This window comes from Phallusia mammillata, chromosome 6 (genome assembly GCF_965637545.1).
Source record: "Phallusia mammillata chromosome 6, kaPhaMamm4.hap1.1, whole genome shotgun sequence".
NCBI lineage: Eukaryota > Metazoa > Chordata > Ascidiacea > Phlebobranchia > Ascidiidae > Phallusia > Phallusia mammillata.
This window is the reverse complement of record NC_137257.1, coordinates 5,328,359-5,349,900: the sequence shown is the minus strand read 5'-3', so window position 1 is coordinate 5,349,900 and position 21,542 is coordinate 5,328,359. Positions and strand designations below refer to the sequence as shown.

At 37.2% G+C, this 21,542-nt stretch overlaps 1 protein-coding gene across 1 annotated transcript in view; it reads right to left on the bottom strand.

Moving 5' to 3' along the window:
• Nucleotides 1–21,542, bottom strand: part of LOC145234790 (uncharacterized) — a 53,237-nt gene that overhangs the window by 15,129 nt on the left and 16,566 nt on the right. Inside the window, exons 17-38 of the mRNA XM_080099526.1 lie at nt 20,925–21,080; nt 19,992–20,267; nt 19,330–19,524; nt 17,644–17,805; nt 17,107–17,283; nt 16,201–16,353; nt 15,558–15,668; nt 14,555–14,827; nt 13,176–14,396; nt 12,981–13,112; nt 10,416–12,899; nt 10,224–10,355; nt 9,171–10,118; nt 8,985–9,107; nt 7,279–8,901; nt 7,093–7,215; nt 5,087–7,009; nt 4,893–5,024; nt 3,056–4,810; nt 2,878–2,994; nt 1,420–1,464; nt 788–889 (exon numbers count right to left, since the gene is read on the bottom strand). Of these exons, the coding sequence (XP_079955652.1) occupies nt 788–889; nt 1,420–1,464; nt 2,878–2,994; nt 3,056–4,810; nt 4,893–5,024; nt 5,087–7,009; nt 7,093–7,215; nt 7,279–8,901; nt 8,985–9,107; nt 9,171–10,118; nt 10,224–10,355; nt 10,416–12,899; nt 12,981–13,112; nt 13,176–14,396; nt 14,555–14,827; nt 15,558–15,668; nt 16,201–16,353; nt 17,107–17,283; nt 17,644–17,805; nt 19,330–19,524; nt 19,992–20,267; nt 20,925–21,080 (12,363 nt within the window). The remainder of the gene's footprint in view (nt 1–787; nt 890–1,419; nt 1,465–2,877; nt 2,995–3,055; nt 4,811–4,892; nt 5,025–5,086; nt 7,010–7,092; nt 7,216–7,278; nt 8,902–8,984; nt 9,108–9,170; nt 10,119–10,223; nt 10,356–10,415; nt 12,900–12,980; nt 13,113–13,175; nt 14,397–14,554; nt 14,828–15,557; nt 15,669–16,200; nt 16,354–17,106; nt 17,284–17,643; nt 17,806–19,329; nt 19,525–19,991; nt 20,268–20,924; nt 21,081–21,542) is intronic.

Sequence of the window (21,542 nt, the reverse complement as noted above, 5' to 3'; positions counted from 1 at the left end):
GACTATTTGTTTTTTTATTACATGCATTAGGAACATAAAAACAGGCATTTTAGGGGTTGAATGTTTTCTAAAAACATATTATTTGCCATTCCAGTAAACAAAACAGACTATATCTTGAAGCAGTGGTTCTTAACCTTTTTTCTGTTGTTACCCACAAAATGTTTTGATGGATATCAATTACCCCTTTTTGGAAAAACATCACCTAATATTTTTGGGGTCTAAATTAGCTTTACTACTACAAAAGAAACAAATACTACCTCACGCCTATGATGCCTATCACTAACTGGACTATACCGTCAATTGTATACGAAACAGATATTTACGAGAGACTCTAGTTCTAGTTTTATGACATCACAAATAGCATGGTTATGAGTGAAACACATTGAGACTTTTAGAGTAGAAGCGCATGACAACGTTTGCCATCAAAGTTACTTCTTTTTTATTTTGAAAATGTGGCAGGACGCCGAGAAATCCATTAAGATTGACTTTTTATTGAATAATTTTGAATAAATTGTACCCTCATTACAAAATGTTTGCTGGTTACAATAATGATTATCAAGAATCTAAAGATAACTACAACAGAAAATCTATGTTACCCCTTTCAAAATGCCAAATTACCCCTTTGGGGGTAATTACCCACAGGTTAAGAACCACTGTCTTGAAGGTTACATTAAATATAGCATTTTATCACATAGCTTATTAAAGTCCGCAGCAAGCAATAGTTACAAGCCACCATGTGCTAAACTAAAAAATGCTTTGAAATGTAAAATGTTAAAGCACTTTTTACCTTCCTCACCACCCTCTGTTTCCATTGGAGCTTCAACATCTGTGATCAAAATAGCTGGAGGAGTACGATAGCCAGTGTAACCATTCAAATTGTCTTCAACACCTGGTGCAAAGCAAATAACTTTTATGAGATTATTTTAGTTCTATAAAAGCGAAGTGCTGATATATAGATAAGTTAGCTGCAGACAGTGTATATTGTTTCAACCTATTAGGTCGTATCAGTGCAACTGTGTGGCCAATGGATTGTCGGTACCCACAAAATGTGGAAAGGCATGTCTTTCAGCTTTTATGTCCCACAAACTAAAGTGTAATAGTTTGACTCTACTAGCCTTTATGGCCAATGTCTTATCACCAGCTGCACTAATAAAACCTTATAGGTTGAAGCAGTGTGATCTTAATGTAGCTAATTTTAGCTGTATGTCAGAAGCAGAAAATCCAATGAAAAACTAGGTGTAAAAGTAGGACATGTTAATGGAACTGTGGTATACATTGTTTAAATTTACAATAAGAAAGGGTGTGGTTATTAACAGAATTGAACCTGATATTTCTAATCACCACAACAGATGCACATTTGCACATTGATACCAACTATTACGATTCTTAAAAATAAGTATGTTTTAGTCACATATTTACCTTGTCCTTCTTGTCCTATGTCATATCCGGCATGATAACTAGCATCTGAAAAACAATAAAGCAGATTCAGTTATGTTTGATATGGTATAAGTTTTGTTTTTCTGAATACACTGTTTATATAAATGTTAAGATCTACTTTTGTCATAAACTTGAGTTTTAAACAACACAACCCTGTATATGTGAATTAAGATAGGCAAACCACCGCAGACAATACTCTTAACTTTTAGTTAAGTTTATGAACTGATTTTAACAAGTCACCTAAAATCTTAATAAAGTTTGTTATCTAAATTGCAAAAGCTTAAAACTGCTTATCTATGGCTTCATAATGGTTTTCTACGTTACGTTGTTTTACAGTTTTGATTGTATCAAGTGAAAACAGGGTTAATGCATAATAAAGTGAGATCACCATTTTCAAAGAATTCTTTTTTTCAATTTTGCCTCTGGTAGCAATCCAGATATAAGCAAAATAATTGTTTGTGTTCTACTTTGCCGATGATTTTATTCATGCATTGGCATGAAAAATGAAACATAATAAGAAACTTAGGGCAAAGATGCTTTGTCTAATCACTTTTTTTCTGCCACTGACTGATTGAGATTGCAACTGACGCCGAAAGAAAACAAAAAGCAGTTGAACGAATACAGTTTAATTTGCAATTTAAAACAAAAACAGCAAATAATAAATCAAGTAAGGGGTGTTAGATAAAGAGTATACCTTAGCCCAATAATAAAACAAGCATATATTGCCAAAAATTGAACCACATTGCAATAGTTCTGAACCCTCTTACTTGCCTGCCTGTTTAGCTTTACATTTTCAACATGAGAGGTTTATCATTCCAAGAATAAACTTAAGAGAAATGATGCATTGCTTGCACTGACTACTACCCATAAAAACATACAAAATCACAGTGTACACCATCGTCCAGGTTACAATCCCTATCAAACATCACTGCATTATTGCTACTACTACGATTTCCTGTCTTATTAATTTGCTCTCATTCTAAGCAAGCAATAACACTTTACCAAAATCAAAACTGTCACAGATCTTGTGTATAGTTATTACATATCCTGGGGATTTCAACAGCCACTGTTGTCACTTTACACTTTTAAACATGCTACTCTTTAAATCAATCTTGCACCATTTGGAACAAAAAATATATGTTAGTTATAGAACAATCTTGCCTTCAAAGGTTTAAATTTTACTAGTAGCAATGGTTTTTGGTTTATCACTGAAATACTTAAAAGCTTACTTCTAAAACAAAACAAACACTCATTTTTTGTCATACTGTCATGGTCTTGGTTTAAATATTGCTTAAATACTGAACTGCCTTAAACATTGACCTATATCTCATAACTTATCTATTTTTCACCAGTTTTCTTCTATAAAATGGAAAACATATCCCACATTAAGTTAAAGCCCATGCAAGTGACATGCAAGTCCAATATGTGATGTAGCTTTACCACTGCCATCCAACACAGACGCTGATATTGAAGTTTTGGATTCTGGGTCAAGTGATTCCTCAATATTTGACAAATCATTTGCAACATTTGACAATACAAAGTTGGTTTGGTAAAGATCTAAAATAATAAAAATAGAAGATGGAATGATTTTAAAACTTTTACATTGTTACATTATTACCTTGTTGTAACTCATCATCAACTGGATTGACTTCATCTGTAACTTCATCAGTAGGTTTATTTTTTTTACCATGCTCCCTGATAACTTCGTTGCCTTGTTTCTTGGCTTCATCATATGGTTTGGTTTCTAGATGATCTTGTACTGTGACATCATTGGGTTGTTGTGTGGCATCATTACGAAAAATAATTTTTGCTTGCTCTTGTACTGTGACATCATCAGGTTGTTGATAGACATGATCAGCGGATTTAATTTCTGGTTGCTCTTGCACTGCAATATTATCAGCTGTCTGTGTTTCTGCATGTTCTTGTACTGTGACATCATCAGGTTGTTGATTAACATCATCAGCGGATTTAATTTCTGGTTGCTCTTGCACTGCAATATTATCTGCTTGTTTTGTGACATCATCAGCTGGCTGTGTTTCTGCATGTTCTTGTACTGTAACATCATCAGGTTGTTGATTGACATCATCAGCGGATTTAATTTCTGGTTGCTCTTGCACTGCAATATTATCTGCTTGTTTTGTGACATCATCAGCTGGCTGTGTTTCTGCATGTTCTTGCACTGTGACATCATCAGGATGTTGATTGACATCATCAGCGGATTTAATTTCTGGTTGTTCTTGCACTGCGATATTATCTGCTTGTTTTGTGACATCATCAGCTGGCTGTGTTTCTGCATGTTCCTGTACTGTGACATCATCAGGTTGTTGATTGACATCATCAGCGGATTTAATTTCTGGTTGCTCTTGCACTGCAATATTATCTGCTTGTTTTGTGACATCATCAGCTGGCTGTGTTTCTGCATGTTCTTGTACTGCGACATCATCAGGTTGTTGATTGACATCATCAGCGGATTTAATTTCTGGTTGCTCTTGCACTGCAATATTATCTGCTTGTTTTGTGACATCATCAGCTGGCTGTGTTTCTGCATGTTCTTGCACTGTGACATCATCAGGATGTTGATTGACATCATCGGCGGATTTAATTTCTGGTTGTTCTTGCACTGCAATATTATCTGCATGTTTTGTGACATCATCAGCTGGCTGTGTTTCTGCATGTTCTTGCACTGTGGCATCATCGGCCAATTTGGTTTCTATTTGCTCTTGTAGTGTTTGGCCCTGCACTGTGACATCATCAGTATGTGTTATGACATCATAACCTGGCTGGGTTTCTGCATGATCCTCAAATGAGACATCATTAGGTAGTTTGGTATCTTCATGCTCTTGCACTGTTATACCACCATCACAGTGTGTGCTGTCATCAGCTGGTTTTGACGTCACATGCTTTTTTGTAGCGACATCATCATCATCATCTTGTTGTGTGATATCATTAACTGGATTGGTTTCTAGATGCTGTTGTGTTGTGACATCATCGACTAGTTTGGTTTCTGTGTGCTCTTGTTGTGTGACATCATTAGCTTGTGTAACATCATCAACTGGTTTGGTTTCTGGTTGCTGTTGTGTTGTGACATCCTCAGCTTGTGTGACATCACTGACTGGTTTGGTTTCTTGATGCTCTTGTTGTGTGACATCATCATTTTGCAGAACGTCTTGTGATGTGACATCATCAACTGGCTTAGTTTCTACATCCTCTTGCACTGTGACATCATCAGCAGATTGTGAAACTATTTTCTTTTTCACAACTTTGACTCTTTTCTTACGACTGCTCCCAGCACGCTTGATTTTCGATTGCTGAATATCAATTGATTGTTCAACCAAATCCTGGTCCATTTTAATTTCACATGGCAGGTTTATATCTGTGAAAACAAAAAAATCGATTAACCTCTACCGATAATCATAGCACATCATAAGGACCAATCATAACAAAACAAACTTTACCTTTATTTTCATCTTCAGCAACCACATCTTGGTCAAACTCATTTGAATCATTTTGCTTTGCTTTGTGTTTTGCAAGCTTTTTAACCACTTTAATTTTTTTGGAAGCAGTCTTTTTTGCTTTTACAGGAGATTCTGAAAATAACATAAACAAATCAATATCCACTGCATCTGCAACCAACAAGCAAACAACATACCAACTGTGGTTCTATTTGTGTCATCTTTTGGTTGACTTTCAATGTGTTCAGAAATTATTCTGTCAATAGGTAATATTGTATCATCATTAAATTTTTGTGTGACATCATCATCCTGCATTGTGACATAATTAGTTTCCAGTGTGATGTCATCTGCTGGTTTGCTTTCTAGATGCTCTTCTTCTGTGATATCATCTGCATGCTTTTGTGCTGTGACATCATCTCTTGGGTATGTGACATCATTCGCTGGCTTTGTTTCAGCTTTACCTGGTATGCTTTCTAGATGCTCTTGTTCTGTGACATAATCTGCTTGCTGTTTGATGTCATCAGCTTGGTGGGTGACATTATCAGCTTGTATAGTTTCCGCATGTTCTGGAATTTTGACACCATCAGCTGGTCTGGGTTCTAGATGCTTTTGGACTATGACATCATCAACTGGTTTGGTTTCTAGTTGATCTGGAACTGTGACATCATCAGCTGGTTTAGTTTCTAGTTGCTCTTGTACTGTGACATCATCAACTTGTGGCGTGACATCATTTGCCGGTTTGGTTTCGAGTTGCTCTTGTACTGTGACATCATCAGCTTGTGGCGTGACATCATCAGCTAATTTGGTTTCTAGATGCTCTTGTATCATGACATCATCATCTAGCTGTGTGACAACATTAGCTGGTTTGATTTCTAGTTGCTCGTGTACTGTGACATCATCAGCTGGTTTGGTTTCAAGGTGCTCTTGTACTGTGACATCATCAACTGGTTTGGTTTCTAGATGCTCTTGTACTGTGACATCATCACCTTGTTGTATGACATCATCAGCTGGTTTGGTTTCTAGATGCTCTTGTATCATGACATCATCATCTTGCTGTGTGACATCATCAGCTGGTTTGGTTTCTAGTTGCTCTGGAACTGTGACATCATCAGCTGGTTCGGTTTCTAGTTGCTCTGGAACTGTGACATCATCAGCTGGTTTGGTTTCTAGTTGCTCTTGTACTGTGACATCATCAACTGGTTTGGTTTCTAGTTGATCTGGAAATGTGACAACATCAGCTGGTTTGGTTTCTAGTTGCTCTTGTACTGTGACATCATCAACTGGTTTGGTTTCTAGTTGCTCTGGAACTGTGACATCATCAGCTGGTTTGGTTTCTAGTTGCTCTGGAACTGTGACATCATCAGCTGGTTTGGTTTCTAGTTGCTCTTGTACTGTGACATCATCAACTGGTTTGGTTTCTAGTTGATCTGGAACTGTGACATCATCAGCTGGTTTGGTTTCTAGTTGCTCTTGTACTGTGACATCATCAACTGATTTGGTTTCTAGTTGCTCTGGAACTGTGACATCATCAACTGGTTTGGTTTCTAGATGCTCTTGTATCATGACATCATCATCTTGCTGCGTGACATCATCAGCTGGTTTGGTTTCTAGTTGCTCTGGAACTGTGATGTCATCAGCTGGTTTGGTTTCTAGTTGCTCTTGTACTGTGACATCATCAACTGGTTTGGTTTCTAGTTGCTCTGGAACTGTGACATCATCACCTTGTTGTATGACATCATCAGCTGGTTTGGTTTCAAGATGCTCTTGTATCATGACATCATCATCTTGCTGTGTGACATCATCAGCTGGTTTGGTTTCTAGTTGCTCTGGAACTGTGACATCATCAGCTGGTTTGGTTTCTAGTTGCTCTGGAACTGTGACGTCATCAGCTGGTTTGGTTTCTAGTTGCTCTTGTACTGTGACATCATCAACTGGTTTGGTTTCTAGTTGCTCTGGAACTGTGACATCATCTGCAGATTGTAATATCATTTTCTTTTTCACAACTTTGACTCTTTTCTTCCGACTGCTCCCAGCACGCTTGATTTTTGATTGCTGAATATCAATTGATTGTTCAACCAAATCCTGGTCCAATTTATTCTCACATGGTGGCAGGTTTATGTCTGTAGAAATAAAAATTTAAATAAACCTCATACAGAAAATCAGTGCACGCCACAATTAGCAAACATCACAAAACACATTTTACCTTTGTTTTCATCTTCAGCAACCACAACTTTATCAAGTTCCTTTGAATCATTTGGCTTTGCTTTAAGCTTTTTTATCACTTTTATTTTCTTTGATGCTGTCTTTTTTCTTCTTATAGGAGATTCTAAAAATAACATAAGCATATCAATATCCATGCCATATGTAATCCAACAAGCATACATCATACCAACTGTAGTTTTTTTCACATCATCATTTCCTGGACTTTCAACATGTTTAGAAGTTGTTAGGTCAATAGGTAATATTGCATGATCATCAATTTTTTGTGCAACCTCATCATCTTGTTCGATTTCTGCTTTGTCCTGCAATGTGACATCATAAGCTTCCAGTGTGATGTCATCAGCTGGTCCGGTTTCTATATGGTCTCGTTCTGTGACAATGTCAGCAAGTTTGGTTTGTTCTGGACCATGTACTGAAACATCATCAGCTGGTTTGCTTTCTAGATGCTCTTGTGCTGTGACATCATCTGCTTGCTGTGTACCATCTTTAGCTTGTTGTGAGATTTCATCATCTTGTTTGATTTCTTGATGCTCCTGTGTTGTGACATCAATAGCTAGTTTAGTTTGTAGTTGCGCTTGTGTAGTGACATCATCATCTTGTTTGATTTCTTGATGCTCCTGTGTTATGACATCATCAGCTAGTTTGGTTTCTAGTTGCGCTTGTGTAGTGACATCATCCTCCTCCTGTGTGACATCATCAGCTAGTTTGGTTTCTAGATGCTCTTGTGTAGTGACTTCATCATCTGGTTTGATTTCTTGATGCTCCTGTGTTGTGACATCATCAGTTAGTTTGGTTTCTAGTTGCGCTTGTGTAGTGACATCATCAGCTGCTTCGGTTTCTAGTTGCTCCTGTACTGTGACATCATTAGCTGGTTGGGTTTCTAGATGCTCCTGTACTGTGACATCATTAGCTGGTTGGGTTTCTAGATGCTCTTGTGTTGTGACATCATCAGCTGGTTTGGTTTCTAGTTGCTCTTGTACTGTGACATCATCAGCTGGTTTGGTTTCTAGTTGCTCTTGTGCTGTGACATCATCAGCTGGTTTGGTTTCCAGTTTCTCTTGTACTGTGACATCATCAGCTGGTTTGGTTTCTAGTTGCTCTTGTGCTGTGACATCATCAGCTGGTTTGGTTTCTAGATGCTCTTGTATCATGACATCATCAGCTGGTTTGGTCTCTAGTTGCTCTTGTATCATGACATCATCATCTTGCTGTGTGACATCATCAGTTGGTTTGGTTTCTAGTTGCTCTTGTACTGTGACATCATCATCTTGCTGTGTGACATCATCAGTTGGTTTGGTTTCTAGTTGCTCTTGTACTGTGACATCATCAGCTGGTTTGGTTTCTAGTTGCTCTTGTGCTGTGACATCATCAGCTGGTTTGGTTTCTAGTTGCTTTTGTGCTGTGACATCATCAGCTGGTTTGGTTTCCAGTTTCTCTTGCACTGTGACATCATCACCTTGTTGTATGACATCATCAGCTGGTTTGGTTTCTAGATGCTCTTGTATCATGACATCATCATCTTGCTGTGTGACATCATCAGCTGGTTTGGTTTCTAGTTGCTCTTGTATCATGACATCATCATCTTGCTGTGTAACATCATCAGCTGGTTTGGTTTCTAGTTGCTCTTGTACTGTGACATCATCAGCAGATTGTAATACCATTTTCTTTTTCACAACTTTGACTCTTTTCTTCCGACTGCTCCCAGCACGCTTGATTTTTGATTGCTGAATATCAATTGATTGTTCAACCAAATCCTGGTCCAATTTATTCTCACATGGTGGCAGGTTTATGTCTGTAGAAATAAAAATTTAAATAAACCTCAGACAGAAAATCAGTGCACGCCACAATTAGCAAACATCACAAAACACATTTTACCTTTGTTTTCATCTTCAGCAACCACAACTTTATCAAGTTCCTTTGAATCATTTGACTTTGCTTTAAGCTTTTTTATCACTTTTATTTTCTTTGATGCTGTCTTTTTTCTTCTTATAGGAGATTCTAAAAATAACATAAGCATATCAATATCCATGCCGTATGTAATCCAACAGGCATACATCATACCAACTGTAGTTTTATCCACATCATCCTTTCCTGGAATTTCAACATGTTTGGAAGTTGTTAGGTCAATTGCATGATCATCAATTGTTTGTGCAACCTCATCATCTTGTTTGATTTCTGCTTTATCCTGCACTGTGACATCATAAGCTTCCAGTGTGATGTCATCAGTTGGTCCAGTTTCTACATAGTCTCGTTCTGTGACAATGTCAGCAAGTTTGGATTGTTCTGAACCATGTACTGAAACATCATCATCTTGTTGTGTGACATCATCAGCTGGTTTGCTTTCTAGATGCTCTTGTGCTGTGACATCATCAGCTCGTTTTCTCTCCGGATGCTGTGGTATTTTGACATCATCTGCTTGCTGTGTATCATCTTTAGCTTGTTGTGAGATTTCATCATCAGCTAGTTTGGTTTCTAGTTGCATTTGTGTAGTGACATCATCATCTTGTTTGATTCCTTGATGCTGTTGTGTTGTGACATCATCAGCTAGTTTGATTTCTTGATGCTCCTGTGTTGTGACATCATCAGTTAGTTTGGTTTCTAGTTGCGCTTGTGTAGTCATATCATGAGCTGGTTTGGTTTCAACATGCTCTTGTACTGTGACATCATCATCTTGTTTGATTTCTTGATGCTCCTGTGTTGTGACATCATCAGCTTGCAGTGTAACATCATCAGCTTGCTGTGTGACATCAACAGCTTGTTCTGTGACATCATATGTAGGATGTGTGACATCATATGCAGGTTGTGTGACATCATCAGCTGTTTTGTTTTCTAGTTGCTCTTGTACTATGACATGATCATCAGCAGATTGTGAAACTATTTTCTTTTTCACAACTTTGACTCTTTTCTTACGACTGCTCCCAGCACGCTTGATTTTCAATTGCTGAATATCAATTGATTGTTCAACCAAATCCTGATCCACATTAATTTCACATGTTGGCAAGTTTATATCTGTGAAAACATAAAAATCGATTAACCTCTACCGATAATCATAGAACATCATAAGGACCAATCATAGAACATCATAAGGACCAATCATAACAAAACAAGCTTTACCTTTATTTTCATCTTCAGCAACCAGAGCTTTGTCAAGTTCCTTTGAATCATTTTGCTTTGCTTTGTGTTTTGCAAGTTTTTTTACCACTTTTATTTTCTTGGAACCAGTCTTTTTTGTTCTTACAGGAGATTCTAAAAATACAAGCATATTAATATCCAAGATAAATGCAACTCAGCAATTATACAACATACCAACTGTAGTTTTATCCACATCATCCTTAAGCTGACTTTCAACATGTTTTGAAGTTGTTACATCAGTGGGTAATATTGCTTCTGCAAGCCTATGTGCTGTGACATTATCAAATTTTTGTGCAATATCATAATGCTGTTCTGTTTCAGCTTCACCATGCACCGTAATGTCATCAGCATGTTTTGTGACATCATCAGTGGGTTTGGTTTCTAGATGCTCTTGTGTTGTGACATCATCAGTGGGTTTGATTTCTAGAAGCTCTTGAATTGTGACATCATCAGCTAGTTTGGTTTCCAGATGCTCTTGTGCTGTGACATCATAGGCTTGTTCTCTGACATCATCAGCTGGTTTGGTTTCCAGATGTGCTTGTGTTGTGACATCATCAGCTGCTTCGGTTTCTAGTTGCTCCTGTACTATGACATCATTAGCTGGTTGGGTTTCTAGATGCTCTTGTGTTGTGACATCATCAGTGGGTTTGGTTTCTGGATGCTCTTGTGTTGTGACATCATAAGCTTCTTCTGTGACATCATCAGCTGGTTTGGTTTTCAGATGCTCTTGTGTTGTGACATCACCAATGGGTTTGGTTTCTAGATGCTCTTGTGTTGTGACATCATCAGTGGGTTTAGTTTCTAGAAGCTCTTGAATTGTGACATCATCAGCTGGTTTGGTTTTCAGATGCTCTTGTGTTGTGACATCACCAGTGGGTTTAGTTTCTAGAAGTTCTTGAATTGTGACATCATCAGCTGGTTTGGTTTCCAGATGCTCTTGTGTTGTGACATCATAGGCTTGTTCTCTGACACCATCAGCTGGTTTGGTTTCCAGATGCTCTTGTGTTGTGACATCATCAGCTTGTTGTGCAACATCATCAGCTTGTGTTGTGACATCATCGGTGGGTTTTGTTTCTAGATGCTCTTGAGTTGTGACATCATCAGCTTGTTGTGTGACATCATCAACCGGTTTGGTTTCCAGATGCTCTTGTGTTGTGGCATCATCAGCTTGTGTTGTGACATCATCAGCTGGTTTGCTTTCCAGATGGTCTTGCATTCTGACATCATAGACTGGTTTGATTTCTAGATGCTCTTGTGTTGTGACATCATCAGCTGGTTTGCTTTCCAGATGTTCTTGCGTTCTGACATCAAAGGCTGGTTTGGTTTCTAGATGCTCTTGTGTTGTGACATCATCAATGGGTTTGGTTTCTGGATGCTCTTGTGTTGTGACATCATCAGTGGGTTTGGTTTCTAGAAGCTCTTGAATTGTGACATCATCAGCTGGTTTGGCTTCCAGATGCTCTTGTGTTGTGACATCATCAGTGGGTTTGGTTTCTAGAAGCTCTTGAATTGTGACATCATCAGCTGGTTTGGCTTCAAGATGCTCTTGTGTTGTGACATCATCAGTGGGTTTGGTTTCTAGAAGCTCTTGAATTGTGACATCATCAGCTGGTTTGGTTTCCAAATGTGCTTGTGTTGTGACATCATCAGCTGCTTCGGTTTCTAGTTGCTCTTGTACTGTGACATCATTAGCTGGTTGGGTTTCTACATGCTCTTGTGTTGTGACATCATCAGTGGGTTTGGTTTCTAGATGCTCTTGTGTTGTGACATCATAAGCTTCTTCTGTGACATCATCAGCTGGTTTGGTTTTCAGATGCTCTTGTGGTGTGACATCCCCAATGTGTTTGGTTTCTAGATGCTCTTGTGTTGTGACATCATCAGTGGGTTTAGTTTCTAGAAGCTCTTGAATTGTGACATCATCAGCTGGTTTGGTTTCCAGATGCTCTTGTGTTGTGACATCATCAGTGGCTTTTGTTTCCAGATGCTCTTGTGTTGTGGCATCATCAGCTTGTGTTGTGACATCATCAGCTGGTTTGCTTTCCAGATGTCCTTGCGTTCTGAAATCAAAGGCTGGTTTGGTTTCTAGATGCTCTTGTGTTGTGACATCATCAGCTTGTTGTGTGACATCATCAGCTGGTTTGGTTTCCAGATGCTCTTGTTTTGTGACATCATCAGCTTGCATTGTGACATCATCAGCTGGTTTGGTTTCCAGATGCTCTTGTGTTGTGACATCATCAGCTTGTTGTGTGACATCATCAGTTGGTTTGGTTTCCAGATGCTCTTGCATTGTGACATCATCAGCTTGTTGTGTGATATCATCAGCTGGTTTGGTTTCCAGATGGTCTTGCATTGTGACATCATCAGCGGGTTTGGTTTCTAGATGGTCTTGTGTTGTGACATCATAAGCTTGTTGTGTGACAGCATCAGCCGGTTCGCTCTCTGGATGCTCTTTTGTTGTGACATCATTGTCTTGTGTCGACTCTGCTTGATTTTGTACTGTGACGTCAACAGCAAATTGTGAAACTATTTTCTTTTTCACAACTTTGACTCTTTTTTTACGACTGCTCCCAGCACGCTTGATTTTAGATTGCTGAATATCAATTGATTGTTCAACCAAATCCTGGTCCATTTTTGTTTCGCATGTAGGCTGGTTTTCATCTGTGAAAACAAATAATTTAGTAATAAATAAATAAATGAATTTACCACCACAAGGGCCCATCATTACAAAACAAACTTTACCTTGATTTTGATGTTCAACAATCATGGCTTTGTCAAATTGCTCTGATTCATTTTGCTTTGGTTTGTGTTTTGCAAGCTTTTTCACCACCTTTATTTTCTTGGACATAGTCTTTTTTATTCTTACAGGAGATTCTGAAAATAGCACAAACATATCAATGTCTATTGCAAATGCCAATCAACAATCATACAACATACCAACTGTAGTATCATCTTTTTTATCTTTTTGTTCACCCTCTACATTTTCGAAAGTTTTTGAAACACTAGATAATATGGTTTCCACAGGTTCATGAACTGTGACACCATCACTTTGTTGTGTGATATCATAAGCTTGTTGTGTGACATCAACAGCTTGCACTTTGACATTATCTCCTTCTTGTGTGACATCATAAACTGTCTGTATTTCAGCTTGCTCCATGATATCATTAGTTTCTGGTGTGAAATTATCAAGTTGAATTTCTACTTGACTTTGCACTGTGACAACATCAGTCAGTTCGGTTTCGGCATGTTCTTGCACTCTTACATCATCAGTTTGCTGTACGATGGCATCAGCTGGTTTGGTTTCTGCAAACTGTTGTCCTGTTGCAGCATACTCTGGTTGTATGATTACATTAGTTGGTTTGGATTCTACATGTTGTTGTTCTGTGACATCATCAGTTTGTTGTGTGACGTCATCGCTAGGTTTGGATTCTGAATGCTCCTGTACTTTTATATCATGTGCAGATTGAATGACATTATCAACACGTTCCATTTCAAGATTTTGTGCGGTTACATCATTAGCTGGGTTAGTTTCTGCATGCTCTTGTTCTGTAACATCAAATGCAGGTTGTGTGACATTATCAGCTTGACCTGTGACATCATCAGTTTGTACTGTGACATCATCAGCTTGTTGTGTGACATCATTAGCTTGTTGTGTGACATTATTAGTTGGTTGTTTTTTTGCCAATTCTTGTACTTTGACATCATCAGCTTGCACTGTGACATCACCAGCTTGTTGTGTGACATCATCAGCTTGCATTGTGACATTATCAGCTTGCACTATGACATCGTCAGCTGGTTTGGTTTCTGCCTGTTCTTGTACTTTACCATCATCAGGTTGTTGTGTGACATCATCAGATTGTGTTATGACATCATATGCATCATGTGTGACTTCATCAGCAGGTTTGATTTCTGCAAGGTCCAGGTCTTTCAGAGCACCAAGCTGTTGTGTGGCAAAACCAGTTTCATGAATGGCATTGTTTTCAGATAAAATCTCTTCCTGATCCAAAAGTGTTACATCATTGGTTGGATTGGTGATTGCAAATTCTTGTGCCAAGTTATCAACTATTGTTTCTTGTATCAGCTCAGTTTCCATATCTATGCCTTGTGATAGTATGACATCATTAACTTCTTGCATGCCATCATTAACTGATTGAGGTTCTGCACATTGCAAAAATAAGTTTGTTACCAATAGATAAAATGCCAAAAGAAATCAAGTAATACTTAACTACTGAACAAATACTTTCAAGATAATGTGTGTTTCCAATATAGGAAATAAAAAAAACAGGATTAGTTGATAAATTTTCAAAGTAGCTCACCCTCATCAAAATATTCCATATCATAACCAACTGCAGTGTTATCAAAATCATGTTTATCATGCATTTGCTCAGCAGAATCATGTGAGTAATATGAGTAAGAACTTTCATCATCTGAATCAGGTTCATCATCAGGAATCGTGACAATAATTTTTGGCACAACAATATCTTGAAACCACTTTTCATCCCTAGACGTTTCAATATCTTCACAAAACTGATCAATCATTTGAATATGAGTTTCATCTTGAGTTTGGGATAATGTTTCATCAATGTGCTCTGCAAATAGTAATTGAAAGACCATTTAAAGTAGACTGTTCAGATATATGTATACAGAGTAGCAAAGTTGGATCAATTACATGATTTTATTTAAATGCTATTAGAATGACTGCGAATAATTTGTTTAAAAAGAATGAATTACAGTCATTTTCGAAACAGACATATGTCACATAATTTTGAATTGCAACACAGTGTTTTTACACAATAATACAACCATCAAGTTGATATTACTAAAAGGTGTAGGTATGTTAACCACTTAACCAAGAGGAATTGAAACTACTTTTTACACAATAAATGTTGCATAATATCTGTGACAAAGATTGAAATTTTGATTGAAATAATAAAATTTTAGACTAAGAAGTTTCAATGTAAAATCACCATAAACCCACTTAAAAATTACACATGCACGTTGCAGAATTTATTTGTCTATCAATTACTGTATATTTGTCAATTAAAAACCAGGCAATCAGTTTTACATGGCAATTGGGATTTTTTATTGGATTGTGCTCAGTGTTTGGGCACGAAAAAACATAACATGTAAAGCTTTCATTTACCAGTGACGATTGCAGATTTAAGACTTGCTTTAGGTGTCCTGTTTAAGACCCCGAATCAAAGAGCAATTTAAACGGACTGTACTATTTGTATAAATGGTGGTGGTTAGTCATCATTTTTTTACACTTTTCAGAATGTAATGAGCCATGATATATTGTTTGGAATATTTAGGTCATACCTTCTTTCATGGAATTCTCCATAGATAAAGCGAAAGCTTCATTACAAACTTCATTAAAAAAATCTGATACAAATTCCTCTTCAACATTTATTGGAGGTTCTTCCTTTGCATCTGCAAAAAAAGAGTAAAGAGGCACCGCAAAAATATACATCTACCAAAAAAATAGCAAAAATTGAAATGTGAAGCAATTAACAAAGTGATTTTTGCAAAATCATTCCATCAGCACCTTACATGCAAAGGCAATACCTGGGGTATATTTTAATCAGATTTTTGTGTTTTCATCATCAAATATGACCATCGCAAATCACGTTCCAGTTGTAGGTGGTTTAGAAGATTGTACTGTCTTTATTTTTATTATGGGTCTAAAAGCTTAAACTTAACTGCTAACTATTTGAATTTTCTGCACTGTCATATATATTGCAGAAGAAGTGTAACTACAACATATAACTAACAACTTAAAGAAGCTTTCTGTTTCTGGCACTGTGTTATCATACAACCTTTAAAAACATAATTTTAGCTAACCTTTTTTACAACTTTTACCGCTTGACAAAAAATAAACAAAAAATCCAGGCATTGCAAAAGTTTTAGTACAACCAATAACCGGGTTCATGTTTTACAAAAATTTAAAAAAATACCAAATTACCTTCATTTGAAGCTGGGGCATTTTCCTCAGTTTCTAATTCTGCATTATAATTTAAGTTGTTTATGTCATTGTTTTCAATATCATAAGTTGTTTGTGGAAGTTCTATATCTACACCAGGTGTGTAAGACTCTTCATCATACCATGTCGATGAATCTACAAAAAAGTTGCTGAGGTAAAGTTTCGATTCAAAAAATGCTGAAACAGAGGTAATAGCAAGTCTAACAGATGTTCCACTATAAGAATGTCTGAATCTCAGAGCATACATATACAAGTTTTGCATACCTAACCAGATTATGTTCACTATTTTCCCCTTAAAACCCCATAGAGTCACTGGTCTCCATAATATTCTTTGGTGACTAAACTAAAGAAAAAACTCAATTGCTCTTGACTTCAGTTGTGTGGCTTATGTATACAAAACTTGGATTTGCATGAATGTAATTAATAGGGATGTGCCAAAACTGCAAATGTTCTGTTTGGTCGAGCACCAAGCAACTTATGTTAATGCTCAGTGCTCAACACACTCGGTAAATTGTGACATCACAAACATTTCTAATTTTACACTAGTTTTGTAGCTTTCCAAGCTCCCTCACGTCACCAGAGGTGTGTTAAGCCATACAGACCCCAGAAATGCGTGTTTTTCTATCATATGACGCATTTAATAAAAGAGTGGTTTTTGTTCATGGATACCCTTTCACATACATGGGCACAAATATGCAAATTTAATGCTCGCGTCAGTTTGTGCAACTGCTCGGCCAAGCACCAAGCATCAAAAACAGCGATGCTCAGCACTGAGTACTCAGGTTCTGGCTCAGCTCGACCCATCCCTAGTAATTAATGCTTACTTAATTTTCTTCTAAATCTAATTTTGTTTGTTATCGTATTTAAATAATTTGACATAATACATACCTTTAGTTTGATCACTTTTCTCATCAGCAAGTTTTTCTTCAGAAGTTTGTTCAACCAAACTATTCAAATTTTCTTCATCAATTTGCTTATCACCAGTTTCGGCTGTTTCAGAAGTGATATCATGTGGTTTTGGTTTCTTACGACGACTGCTGCCGATCCGTTTTATCCTACTGACTCCTGCACAAAAGAAATAAGATTTAATGTGGAGAAATTTAAGAGTTTAAATTCATATGCTAAACAAAGTTTTTTTATTGACAACATTTTATTAAGTTGTGTAAGGCCACAATATGACAAACTGACTTTCTTTACTTGGCGTAACATCTGCATATTTGAATTTTATCACGCAGTTAGGTTTTGTAGGCCATAACTAACATTGAGCAGTTATTTTATACATGATGATTGTTTTAGTAGAAATTTGCTGCTATGTTTTCTTTACAAGCAAAATAAACTTGAATTCTGTTAAATGCAGATTAAACATGTGCACATACACATGATTGAGAGTATATTATTCAGGACTTTTTCGGTTCATTTTAGTACCGGGATGTGTTTGTGAGGGCTCATCTTGACCAATGTCATCTTTTTCAAGTGTTTCAAGCATTTGAATATCTTTGTCAGTTACATCAACTACCACATCTGTTTTTCCATCAAATTCAGCAGTTTTGGAACCATAATCACTTTGTGTATCAACATGGCTTTCACCTGCAAGCAAAGACATGATAACTAACATGAATAAAAAAGCACATGATAACAAAGTGATCAATGCCAATTAGAAGTGTAAACAAGCAATTGTCAGATGTGGGAAGCGTATCTAAATGGCAGTAAGTGAATGGTTTCAAGCAGTACACAGTGTTTAAATTTATGGCCAGGGGTGAAAGTTACGCAGTTAGCAGTGGGTATAACTTACTTCAATTAAGTTAATGTTCAAAATTTTACCAACTATACAAGCTCAGGCTGTTATAAATACACCAAAGTTATACAACAGTGGTAAGTAATGCGTAAAAAATGTTTCTCCAAAAGTAAGTATTTTTTTAAGTTTCCAGTGCAGTGGTTCCAAACCTTTTTATAGCACCAGCCTTCTTTTACATAATTGTAGAGGGTTACAGAACCTGATATAAAGTTTAACTGACATCGTCATTAATTCTTTATTGAATTTGCTTAACACGTCCCCTGGAAGAGCTGCAAATCCTACACCCAGGTTAAATAACTCAATTATTCAACCACAAACTCCAAGTTAGGAAATCCCACTACAAGGCCACGTACCTCAAGTTAAGAAACCCCTAGTTAGAAAATGTCACTAGGAGGCTGCATACCTCAAGTTAGGAAATCTTACTAGGAGGTCACATACCCCAGGTTAGGAAATTCTACTAGGGGTCATGAACCCCAGGTTAAGACATCCCACTTGGGGTCAGGAACCCCAGGTTAGGAAATCCGACCATGGGGCCATTAACCCCAGGTTAGGAAAATCCCACTTGGGTGCCATGAACCCCAGGTTAAGGTATCCCACTAAGGTGCCATGAACCCCAGGTTATAATATCCCACTAAGGTACCATGAACCCGAGGTTATAATATCCCACTAAGGTACCATGAACCCCAGGTTATAATATCCCACTAAGGTGCCATGCACCCCAGGTTATAATATCCTACTAAGGTGCCATGAACCCCAGGTTATAATATCTCAATAAGGTGCCATGAACCCCAGGTTGTAATATCTCACTAAGGTGCCATGCACCCCAGGTTATAATATCCTACTAAGGTGCCATGAACCCCAGGTTATAATATCTCACTAAGGTGCCATGAACCCCAGGTTATAATATCTCACTAAGGTGCCATGCACCCCAGGTTATAATATCCTACTAAGGTGCCATGAACCCCAGGTTATAATATCTCACTAAGGTGCCATGAACCCCAGGTTATAATATCTCACTAAGGTGCCATGAACCCCAGGTTATAATATCTCACTAAGGTGCCATGAACCCCAGGTTATAATATCTCACTAAGGTGCCATGAACCCCAGGTTATAATATCCTACTAAGGTGCCATGAACCCCAGGTTAAGATATCCCATTAGTGGGTTGCATACCCCAGGTTAGGAAATCCCACTAAAGGATCATGAACTCTAGGTTGAGAAATCCCACTAGGAGGTCATGTACCTCAGGTAAGGAAAATCCACTAGGGCAAGCACATACGCCTTTCTTTACATGCAAACATGTCCATGTCAATTTACCAGTATAAGCAGATGGCAACTTCCTGTCTTCATCTAGTTCCACATCGTTTGTAACCCCATAGACTGGACTTGCTTCCGTATTTACAGTTATATCAGAAGTAATTTCCATTGGTTGTTCAATTTCAGGAACATGTTTGTCAGTTTCAGGTACACTTTGTAATGGTTGGTCGTCTTGAGCTGGGATGATTGTTTCCTCTGTAAAATAAGTAAATAAATCAATAAATATTTTACAAAGCAAGAGCACGCAAATAAAAATTTGGTTTAACAACATAATGTGATACAGTAACATATCAACTTTTTGTGACAAAATCAAGTAGACAATATTCTAGTTATTTCCATTAAATAATCACAGTACACCAGGCCTATAGAAGGTGCCATACCGAATCAGCCGGTCACCAAGCATTTACCACAATATGGCAAGGCATAGGCTAGAAAAATCTGATTCAGTATGGCGCCTTCAATGGGCTTGCGTACTGTGATTTCTATATGAGTGTGCCGAGATCGCTGGTCTGCATAGATGCTTCAGGGCTGATCACAGTTATGAATTTATGTTCAACTTACATTAACCAAGAAGTTAACACATAAGGCAAGATATACTTTCACTTGCTTGTTTAAACAAAACAACTAAAAAGGTTATTTTTCATAAACAACACAAATGTTACCAGCTTGATCCGTCAATTTTGCTTCAATTATTTCTTCAGTATCCATGGGTTTAGAAATTTCTGCCTCATCCTTTATAATTTTGTTTTCGTAACCTTCGAGGGCTTCATGTGTGTTTGCTGGGTCATCATCAACTTTTTGGGCTTGATCATGCTCTGTGGATTTCTGTTCATCTTCATTTGATGCAGGAGGAAAAAATCCAGTGTCCTTTTTGACTATTTTTACTTTTTTGCGACGAGAGCTTCCGACGCGTTTGATTTTGCTCGGTGATCTTCCAACTGCAAGATAAGATAGAAAATAAAAAAATGAAAAGGTATTTCTCTAAATGAAAAGTCACTGCCTGTTTATTCTAATGTATTATATGACAAACATGAACGCCCAGAGGTGGAAGCTACTAAACAGTTTGAGAAGTTTTGGTTGAGCTAAAACAACTTGCCTAAAAAGTTTAAAATCCTCAAATAATCTTAGATAAATTCAGTAAATAAATATCATGATAGTTTGCAACAGAAACCAGTTCCAGCCAATAACAGTCTTTGGTTTATAAGGAGGGTTGCCATACTGTCCTTATTTCTAAGATTTGTCCTTATTTTGAAGGGCAATGTCTTATAAAAATGTATTGTCTTTATTTCTGAAAAATGTCAGTGTTTTTTCCTTGAGTACTTATTTTGTCGTATTTTCAAAATTCAAAACTACTATCTTTTTCCTCTGGCATTCGGTGTTACGTAACATACCAAGACATGTTTTTGCTGAAATTTTGTGACATCATGAAAGATGATATGAAAAAATATGGCATGTGATATGCCATGGCTTGTATAAATGCAAAGATTGTCCAAAAACGTTTGTTTCGTTTCATGTAGAAATTTAATTTTTGGTTGTCCTTTTTTTGGGGTCCATGTCGATGGCAACCCTTTCTATAAGAGATTATTTTTACATACTCTCAAGATCACCATATTTTGTGGATTTGGAATAGCTTTCATCATCTTCAGTTTTTTCTGTAGTTTGTTTATTTCTATCATCATTGACAGCATCAGGTACAGATGTTTCAGTAGAAGGATATTCTGTGACATCTGTGTGAGGTACATCTGTCGTTTCTGTGAGTACAAGCCAGGATTTGCAATGAAAAAGTTTGTTGTTTAAGGAAGGAACAAGCATAGAGAATATACACATACATCCAAAAAACTTGTATGTAGGGAACATGCATTTTTGTTAGCAAAGCAACCGTTTATCCTTTACTATAATTTTACTATTATTAAGTGCAATTAATAAATACAAGGGTTTAGGCCTGTTAAATATTTCCGACATGTTTTAGGTTAACTAGAAGTCAAATGAAAGATTTTAGCTTTGTAAAATTATCGTTTTCAAGAACCTGAGGGTATTTTTTTACTTGTAATCTGCAAAATGTAAATAACAATACAGTAATTCAGGGGTGGGCAAACTTTTCAGTGCAAGGGCTGCATTCAAAAGTTCTTAATTTTATGGGGCCGCATAGCATATTAGCCCAAAAAAGACCCACAGCAAACGTCCCAAACAGAACGAAGAAATCATGTGAAGGG